Below are 10,453 nucleotides of genomic sequence, written 5' to 3'. Positions count from 1 at the left end.
TTTTTGAACTGTAGGCTGCCGTTGCAATGGCTCATTATTCTTATTGTTCATCCTTCCCTGCTTGCATTCATACCATGATCTTACCCAATGAATGCTGAATGCGTGCACTGGAGTGGGGAGATGATGAGCGCTGCAAGCTCATCGTCTCGCCAAATAATGGATGTGGTGCGTTGTCCTGTACGTGCGACCTTTTCATATTTAACCCTTGTGGATTTCGAGTTTCTGGATCAGTCTCCAGATTCCAGTCACCGGCCATCTGATCTTTTCTGGCCTGGCATATGGACCATTGCATGCATGCATGCATGCACGCATGATCTTGTCCAGTTGATGGCATCTGCATGCAATCTCTTTAGTTTTCTCCCTCTCAATTGTAACATCTGCAATGTTGGTGAATACTGATGTTCATGTTTCTAAGGCCATGTAAGATGACCTAGAAAGAAATACAGCATTACTGCATTTACAGTTTTATATTTTGAACTCATTTTTTGGTTGTTATTTTTCAGTATTTTTCTGTTCTTAACTAATTGCTGCCTTCTCATGATCTTTTTGGGCCCAGACATCAGTACACTGCTGCTAAAACTCATGGTGAACAAAAGAACACTTGTCCTTTTGGACAAGTCCAATGATTGAAAGATACTAATCTTTGCACATGTCTCAAATTACAAAGAGCTAGCACAGACTGAGGAGACCAAGACAATCCCTACTGCATGCGTCGGTAACTGCATAGCGCCGGCAGATAGTCGGAGCAATAACTCCAAACCGCACCCAGGAATAGCAACAACAATCTTATTGTTCGAAAAAAAAAATAGCAACAACAACAGCAGCTAAGGACTAAATTCAGAGGTCCCCAAAGTTAGATACACCAAAGCTACCCCGTCTGTTTCTGCATTTAAGTCACAGGAATTTTACGAGGGAAAATGCTAGGCATACAAAACCATTTTCCACGAGAAATCCATGCGCACCGGTTGCCCGGACCGGGTTGTCAGTCGCTGTTGGTATCGAATTCCGGTTGTACGTGTAGCGGTGCTCGTTTGCGCAGACAGGTGTGTAAGTTCAAGGCTGGTGCGCTCCTTACATTTTGGCATCAAGATGGGGATGGCAATGGCATGGCAAATTTGTTTTTTTCTCCCATGCAAATTAAAGGGAGCCCAACCACAACATAGCGATGCCACACTGATTGATGCTACTGCTGTTTGTTAGTAGCACAACGCTAGATCGAGTTGTGCACTGAATTTCTAATGTGGGTCAATAGCTTGACATGGGGACAAGTTGCATAATTTTAGGCTCTAGATTGCACGGACACCAAAACCTCGGTTTGCACTACACTTTATACATACAGCTTGCACATATGCGATGAGGATTAAGAAATGTGCATGAGTAGACCTAGTTGGCCAGCTCATGGTTTTCTTTGGGATCGGTTAAACAATGACATGGAATATGAGAAAGGAAGTGTGGCCAGGATGCGGAGATGGGAAGTCAGCCCTAGTTATTTGTGGAATCCATTGATTTCAGTGCGGTCTATAAAAAGCAATTGTTAAATACTTTCTCCGATCCTAAATATAAGTCTATTCGGACTTAGATCTTGAACATAATAGTTAAGGTGAAGGGTATAAGGGTCCGGTTGCCCATCAATTATTATAAGGGTTTAAATAAGGTGAGGAGTATAGTGGTCCTGTTGCCTATCAATTATTTCAAGAGTTAATATAGGTGATAAGTTCACTTCAATGATTGGTATGTATTTAAGTAGGGATAGACCTGGAAGAATGAAACAAAAATATACATTGGAGTTGTGATGAACTGATATTTAATGCATTTGGAAGAAGGCTATATGAACTTATATTTGGGATCGAAGAGAGTACAGTACTCCTTGCTGTCCAAACAGCTTCTCACTTTAGCTTCCTCTACACAAAACAAGGAAAATGGACGCTTCAAGTTTTGATGGAATCTATTCCATTAATTAACTGTATATACATGCACCTCGCACTACTATCAATAAGCAACTAAAAGAGGCGTTTAATGGAAAATGCTCCCTCAGCCATAGTATAGAAAAAAAATGCAAGTTTTTTTGGGAACAACAACCAACTTGATAAAACATTTTTTTTATGGTTGTAGTATTATTACCAAATTAATTTCTCTTCTTACACCTTAAGAGCATGTACATCGGTTACACCTTGAGTTATGTGCTAATGGTAGTTATCTAGCACCATCTCTCTTAGCCACTTCAACTTTATCACTTAGCATCCCTTTTATAGGTGCTAAGGTGATTGAAGATATTTAATTTTGTTAATAAAATGAAGTTAGCACCACTACAATCTTTAGCACCAATGCCGTACATTTTAGCTTTAGCACCTATATCTATATTCCTTAGCACCGGTGCTAACTCATTTATCTCTTCTTATAACCCATGAATATACGTGCTCTAAGAAGGAGACTTTTATGGTGTCTTTTTTTTTTTGCTAGTGGTGGTTGTGTGTGTGTGTGTGTTACCAGCGGTAATTGGACTTTCCTGTCACTACAACAGAAACAGTGAAAGCAGACAAAGTGACACAGATGGTTTTTTAGGACCTGTCACTGACAAAATACCTAGAGACGGTTGCTAAGCAGACGTGTCTGTAACATGACCAGGCGTCTGAGTGTGCTAGAACTCACATGCAATTTTTACAAATCCGTTTGTTTCTATCATACAAACACTGACATATTTAGAAAAACCCGTCTATGATATTGTCACAGATAGCTTCTTGTAAGATCTGTATGTGTCTATATGATTCAATATCTAGGCTATGAATCCCCTTTCATGCACCAAGGTGAGTTCGAATTACATCACAGTTTTGTTAGGGTTTGATTCTGTGTATTGAATATTATTGTTGTGTATCCCAGATGTGCATACAATATGTCTTTATTCACTACTATCAAGCGTTGGGATGTTCCTATGCATGCTTCCATGGCAAGGATGTTTGGTGTCGATTTTGGTCCTGTGGAGCATGTGTTATTCGCTGTTGTGAAGGGTACCACTATGGACCTAATTTATGCTGTGAATCGTGTTCTGTGACATTTTATTCCTGATTGAAATTTTGCTATTGGTGTTCGTCACAGTGGATACATTTTTGTGATCTACAAGAGTGTTTTGAACCATGATCTCTTACTTAATAATGACAAGAGATTTAGAAGCAATGTTGTTTGGTCCTAACGCACGACTGAGTTAGTCAGGATGGAATTTGATCCTGATGACAACAAGATGATGTATAAAGACAATATTTTGTTGAGATTGTGGTGAAACATAGGTGTGCTGTTGAAGTTGCTCAATCCTTGAAGATCAGATATTAGAGATTCATGTTGTTGTGTATGAGTTTATGTTGTGAATAATGTTTGTTATTTTTTAACAATGTGTTCTTATGTGTTAATTAATTTAAATATGATGCATGTGATGTATATGCATGTGTGATGTTCTTATGTATATACCTACGATGTTCTTATTTATATGATGTATGACATATTATGAGGATAGCTAGGAAGCAAAATGGTTTTTCAGGGGGAAAGGGTCACACTCCCTCCCGCTCCCAACCAACCTTTTCCTTTGAAAGGTCTTCCACTAGTGGTTACGGTTTTTCCTTAAAATCCGTCTGTGGCCCTTAATACATACAGATAGATTTTCAAAAAAAAAAAAATCATTTGTGTGTAGCTATATTACAGACACATGTCATATTTAGATCCGTCTATGTATAGCTCTATTACAGATGGATTTGTAACCGTCTGTAACAATGTTGATATCACAAATACTTTTGCAGAGATGGAACACATACCCGTCTATAATACGATTTAAAATCAGTATATGATAACCCATTATGAGGTAGTGTGTATGGTACCTATACAAATTAGGATTGGATTAAAAGAAATCATACAAATTTTATTTGGAACTGGTAATAAAATTATTATTTTTGGAATGGAGGTAGTATAATGCATGTCTTACCAAATTGATCTCTTTGCATACCTGGAGAAAAATATTTTCACGCCACCTTATTTTCTTCTGGTGGTGGTTGTGGTTCTGTGTGTGTGTTTTAGAAATGGAAGTCAACTTCGAGCCTTTGCACCATATAAGGATGCACACAGTCAGTGTGTGTGTTACCACTGGAAATGGAACATTCTTATGGTATTAGTAGAAATTGGCACAACATTAACAAAATCATTCAGATATTCAACAAATATTGTCTCATATTTTCAGGAAATTGGCTGGCTACCACTGGCTACCAAAAATTCTGCCGGTTATTAAACTTTTCAAATACACATTGAATTTGAAACTTTCAAATAGTAAAAGATCTAGGTTTCTAGTTACCACCAGTCATGTGTGAATGTGGTGTTGGTGGGTAGGGTGTATGCGCGTATGTGTCAACTTATAATTTTCTATTTTTACTAATAAATTAAACCCTGCAGGTAGCATGTGATGTCTACAGGTTAGTGGTAGCAGCCATGTGTAATGAATGGAAGGGGTAGTACTATTGGCAAGTTGGATTGTGGTGACTCTGAGGGTACACATCTATCCATGAGATATTGAGAAGCTCCTGGAAGTATAGCACTGCTCTCTTGACATGTACAATTGGCGACCCGCACTAGAAATAAAAGCGTGAATGCAACAGCATGCCTAGAGATATGGAGTTTCCTGCAGGCATATATATTTGTCAAGAGAATGCTTGTTTGTACCCTTATGAAGATAGAACACAGCATAAAACTGTGCTTATGATAATGAAAGGACAGCAGGACACTAACAGGTTTATGATGAAGTTCCAGGAACATTTTATGGCCCTATCCATATGCATAAGACTACCAAATAATATAATCCAGAAAAATGCGCCATAAAATGACTAACTTCATTCATTTATTTCCAACGAAGTATTTCATTTCTTTATACACAAGATGGCAGAACAAACTTAGCAATGGAAACAAAAGGAGAAAATTAAAAGAAAAGAAAAGAAAAAGAATAATAACAGTGGCGAAAAAAGATGATCTATGTTCAATGACAAATGCACAAGTGAACAAGATATGTAGCCAATACAGTCCTTGAAAAGGATGTTGCAGTAAAACCAATATATATGTTCTTCCTTTTCCTTTCCCCTTTTGTTATTGTTTCTTTATGCTTACTGCTCCCTTCTGCACACACCATGCATGTTTCTCTATCTCACAGCTGCTCTCTGTCTACCTCTACCCTCATCTCTCTCCACCTTCACGCCATTAATTTTTCTCTGTTACACTGATCCATGTTGAGTATCTGTCCCCCTACCACTCTTTCTGTCTTGCATTTATTTGGTTCTCACTCTTGAGGAAGAAAGGCAACTCATGAAGAACCTGACACAGCATATTTCCAGGTGAATGATGTCAGTGAGTGAAATTGATTGGGTTCAGCAGTTGCATATATCATATGCATAATGCCTAGTGTACACATATGCCAATGTCGACCAGAACCTGTGAGATGTGCAGCAAGGGGTCAGCTAGAGATAGAAAGAGAGACACGCATCATATCCGAACACAATAGGGTCATGGGCATGTACAAATTGCTAAACTAGAATATTATTGTGCGTCACACACAGATTATCTTGTAAGAATTGGTCACTTGTGTTTCTTTAACCATCAAACTGATATGTTGTTTGTACTACTCTTGCTTACTGAAAGTAACTAGCACTGCAATCAATACATTTCATCCTTGGCATCAACACATTTTTTTTGGGGGCGATCATCCCAGAAACTTTTCTTTTTTAGGGATCACCGTAGGCACAATAGTATTATATTGTTTACTTTGTTAACACTTCAAAGCATATCAATCCTTTTCCATAATTAAGCTATCTACAAGGACACACTGTAATTACAGAACTATAAAGAAGGATAACTGAGTTTTAGCAATCAAATCTATAAACGAAAGAAATGTAATTTTAGATCTTGCACATTTTAAACATGTCAGCTACCATCTATACGCCCATGGCCAGCATTTACTGTAATCTAGAGAGCTAGCATGTTATTTACTGGTAACTAAGTCTATAATAGGCCATCACCGGATAGTCATTTCATGAAGCCACAACATTATACTACTATGAGTGATCAATTCATCAACTCAAATGCCACTTCAATTTGTCCCGAAATCTCCACTCATTCTACATGCGGTACTAATATGTCAGTGTTAATTGGTGTTAGTAAGAAACAAGTAAAAGGTAGTAATTGGCACTCGCAAACAAATTGCAATCTCACCCAAAAAATTAATAAACTCATGGAACGATTAGAAAAGGAAAAACTGTATACACATTTCCTTTACTTTCTTTAAGGATTGGATTGGTAAACATTGTTTTGAGTATTTGTATGCACTGTTGGATAAAAAATTATTTTTATGCACTGTTAGCTCAAACAAAGTATTTTTATGCACAAATAAATGGTTTTAGAGAACAAGAAAGTTACAAGACAATCAAACACAAGGCGAAATCAAGAATTGCAAGAGGTGGATAAAAAGAAGAATACCTTGAGAAGGATCACCACCTCGCCTGCCTTGGGGAGGCATGGATCACGGATGCCTTGCCATATGATCAAGAAGACGAAAAAATTATAACGAACAAGGAACACCAAAGAAAACAAAAGGTTAAACAAAGCACAAGGACACGGTGGTGGCGGACGTAGATCGGCGGACGTGCGGCCGTCAGGTCATGCCGGCGGCCCCACACCGCCGCTGCCCTCGTCGCTTCGATCCGTATGCTGCTGGTGCGACACTTCAGCAGGCGACTGTCCCGACGACGACGGCGGCGGAGACGGCTCCATCTGGTATGTCAGCGCCACCGCCGACTGCGCGTGCGACGGTTGCGGTTGCTGCTGGAAGAGGAAACCGCCCTCGTACGGCACCGCATCGGGCGACGTTACTGCCACGGTCGCGCCGGCACTACTCCTGGGCACGGCGTGCGCGTAGGCCGCGGCCTGCCTCATCATCAAGTCCTGCTCCCTGGCGACCTCCACCGCGGCGGCCAGCTGCTGCGCCTCCGCCAGCTGCTGGTGGTGGAGGTGCTGGTGCTGCATCATGATCTGCTGGTGTGGGTGCGGGTGGCCGTGTCCGTGCCCCTGCTGCGACGAGACGCCGACGCCGAGCTCCATCCCGGCTGCGGCGGCGAGGGGAACGGCGGCCGCGTACTGCGCGGCGGCGTGGTGATGGTGGCGGTATTGTGGCGCGGCGACAAAGGGCGCGAAGGCGGCGGGGCCGATGTAGCTCGCGAGTTCCTTGCGCGCGGCGGCGAGCTCGTCGCGCGCCTGCTTGATCTTGAGCTGGAGGACAGAGATGTAGGAGACGCAGCCGTAGACGGGGTCGCGGAGGCGGGCGTCGGCCTCGTAGGCGAGAGAGTTGACTGCGTCCTCCCGGTGTGCCTGCGGGATCTCGTTGAGGAGCTTGGAGACGTTGCTGGCGCCGAACACCCGGTGCACGCTGGCGAACTTGGAGGGGTTGTCCGGTGGGAAGTAGGGCGCGAAGACGCACCCCTGCGTGCACTTGCGCCGCAGCAGCTTGCACGCCGCGCACGGCGAGCTCGACGACGACATCCTAGCCTCCGACGCCTCCTGCTTCTCGTCCTCAAGATAGAGAGATAAAGAGCGAGGTGAGATCGAACCCTAACCACCGCATCTCCCAACGTGGGCCACAAACGGGGTGGATCCAAGTTAAGATTTGGTGATTTGGCACAGCGAAACGATCGAAACGAACAAGCCACTCCGGGCGAGCTAGGGCTTGATCCTTACCAAGGAAGAAGGGATCAGTTCAGGGCCGGATGGATCGATCTCCACTCCACGCGCGGCGGGGACGAGGACGACGGAGGAGGGAAGAGCAAGAAGAGATGGGGATGCGTGATCTGGATGAGGCGTTCAGGAGTTTGGTTATTCGGGGGGAAGGAGGGCTGCACCGACTACACGCGTGGGCCCCGGTTAGTTGGGGTTACGATTCAAAATACCGGGCCTACGTATACTATTTCCGTTTCAAACTGCATCCCACTTTTAACTTAATGTATAAAATTTGACCTCCTATTTTTTTCTAGTACATATGTGTTGACGTAAGAAGATATCTTATACGAATAAGTACGGTGAGACTCACTTATAGGAGTGGCTGAAGAAGAGAAGAGAAGAATATCAAATATGTTAATGATAAAAATGATTGATATATTGATTTGATGGCAAGGATTTGTATTGATAGCGCTATCCAATGTATAGATATATAAGTATGTCCTTACAATGATATAAATATCATAATATGTTATAGGGCTAGAGCCGATTGAATCACACAACACGAGTCTAAGTAGAATATCTTTGCCACTAATTTAGAAGATATTATCTACTATGATGATATAGTGATGCAAGTAGCCCTAAATATGTGTTATTCTGTCAGTCACCTATTGAGGTGTCGCACTACTAAGATGTCAGGGATTAAATGTATGTTACCTCCTTGCAGGTGGAGGACGGCTGGTGGGCCCACTCTGCTTGATATTTTTTCAAGGTCTGATGGCCCTTTCCTATGGGCTCCGGGGAACCCACCCAAGCTCTAGGAGACAGGGGCTTCGGGAAGCCAGACCCTTGGGAGGTTGTGGTTTCGGGAGACTGTGGCTCTGGGAGACTAGGGCTCTGTGAGGCTAGCGAGACTAGGGTGTCGAGGGTCCTCGGAGACGACCCCAACCTCCCCTGAAGGATGGCTTTTTCTCTTATCTTAGGGGACATTAGCTGGAGGGGCCTATGGCCTCCAAAAGCCAGGTTTCCTCCTTTGGATCGGGAGCCCAAGGGCTTCAGAAGAGCTCATGGTGGTGACCTTTTAGTAATATCTGTAGGCTAGGGTATTTTCCTCAATAATACCCCCTTATTCGCTAGCATGAGGTGAGAAGGGGTGAGCAGATGTAAAAAGGAACTAGCTCTAGCCCAGCATTATAGTCAGGATATCCCATAACATAGCTTCAATCCATAGAGGAGTCTCTCAGCCTCCTTTAGATCTGGAGCCCAAGGGCTCCAGAGGAGCTTATGGTAGTGACCTTTTAGCAATGTCTGTGGGCAGAGGTATTTTCCCTAACAGTACCCCCTTATTCGCTAACTCGAGGTGAGAAGGTGTGAGCAGATGTAAAAAGGAACTAGCTCTAGCCCAGCATTATAGTCAGGATATCCCATGATATAGCTTCAATCCATTTTAGAGTCTCTCAGTAATAACCGTAAGCAACGATGTCAGGGCCTGATGGAAGCGGAAAGGCTCAAAGGTGTAGATAACATCGAAGCCAAAGGCCGTTGAGATGCTAGCAGAGGCACCATGTTTTGGAGTCCGTGCGGAAGCCAGAGTAAACCCTTTAGCTTCTTTGATGATGAGTCTTCTTGCCACTTTAATAGTCATTGTGGGGGTTATGCGTGGAGGCAAGATATTTTCTTTGTTCTCAACATAAGTACTGGATAGCATGTGATAATGGCAGTACACACTATGTGAAAAAAAGTCATTAGTGACGGGTGAAAACTGGCATTAGTGATGGGTCTCATACCTATCACTCTTATCGTGTTATTAATGATAGGTCATTAGTGATGGGTCATAATCGTGACCCGTCACTAATGTTCAGTCATTAGTGACGGGTTGTAAACTTGACCCATCACTAATAACCAATGAATATTTTTCATATTTTTTGGACATAAAAATGTCAAAAAATATTTTTTTTTCACCCGAGCCATCCCAACGCAGGCCCATCTCATAAGGGTCACAAACCACGCTTTTTCACATTATTTTCAAGTTTGCGTTCCATAGGAATCGAACTCACGACCTCCTACTTACGCATGTAGCCACCTTACCACCTCTGTTATCATGTAGTTGTGATAGAAACCGGATATTTTATCATTTTAACCTTCTTTGCCGGAGGTCATTAGTGACGCGTCATAACCATGACCCGTCACTAATGACTAATTTTGCCAAATTTCATCGAGTGTTATAATTTGATACGTGACTCGGAGTGCATTCGGTAAAACTGACATAACTTTTGCATATGGACTCCGATTTCGACCTTTTTTTTTTTGACTCTATGGATATATACAGAAAACGTTACATCCATTTCCCCCCATTTCATCAGGTTCAGAGAATTTTTCGAGGACAAAAATGGTTTGGAAGATTGAGTTCTCGCCCCTAGAAGTTTCTGCATCGTTTTCAGAACGCGCATTTGTATCCATAGCCGCCACATCTTATATCAAACTTGAGCAAAAATGTACAATAGTTCCTATTCTAGTATTGTTGAGGTGAGAAAAATAAAATAAAAATAAAAAATATTTGCGAATATTGTCATTATTGACTAGAGTTGGTCATTAGTGACGGATTACAAGTTGACCCATCACTAATGACTGGTACAGGCGACACATCAGTAATAACTGGATCATTAGTGACGGGTCAAGTTGTGACCCGTCACTAATGATTAGCCTAGGATGCTGATGACCTTATCAT

The 10,453-nt window shown here is 42.3% G+C and overlaps 1 protein-coding gene across 4 annotated transcripts; it reads right to left on the bottom strand.

Annotated features, from left to right (window-relative positions):
- Positions 1–4,844: 4,844 nt before the first annotated feature.
- Positions 4,845–7,909, bottom strand: LOC133912873 (LOB domain-containing protein 36-like). 4 transcript variants are annotated; one of them, XM_062355821.1, is made up of 3 exons: positions 7,750–7,909; positions 6,496–7,575; positions 4,845–5,454 (listed from the first exon to the last, which is right to left on the bottom strand). In XM_062355821.1, the coding sequence occupies exon 2, from the start codon at positions 7,552–7,554 to the stop codon at positions 6,676–6,678; it is 879 nt and encodes a 292-aa protein (XP_062211805.1). In that variant the 5' UTR covers positions 7,555–7,575; positions 7,750–7,909; the 3' UTR covers positions 4,845–5,454; positions 6,496–6,675. The 4 variants fall into 4 exon arrangements, with proteins under 4 accessions (XP_062211805.1, XP_062211806.1, XP_062211803.1 ...); XM_062355822.1 differs by having other exon boundaries at positions 6,496–7,572; XM_062355819.1 differs by having other exon boundaries at positions 6,496–7,584; positions 7,750–7,908.
- Between the last annotated feature and the right edge of the window lie 2,544 nt (positions 7,910–10,453).

The sequence above is a fragment of the Phragmites australis genome, chromosome 3 (genome assembly GCF_958298935.1).
Source record: "Phragmites australis chromosome 3, lpPhrAust1.1, whole genome shotgun sequence".
Lineage (NCBI taxonomy): Eukaryota > Viridiplantae > Streptophyta > Magnoliopsida > Poales > Poaceae > Phragmites > Phragmites australis.
Note: the sequence above shows the minus strand (reverse complement) of the source record. Positions and strands in the feature narration are given on the sequence as shown.

Excerpts from the sequence above, each read along its gene's own strand:
- LOC133912873 (XM_062355821.1), bottom strand. The coding sequence starts at position 7,554 with ATGTCGTCGTCGAGCTCGCCGTGCGCGGCGTGCAAGCTGCTGCGGCGC.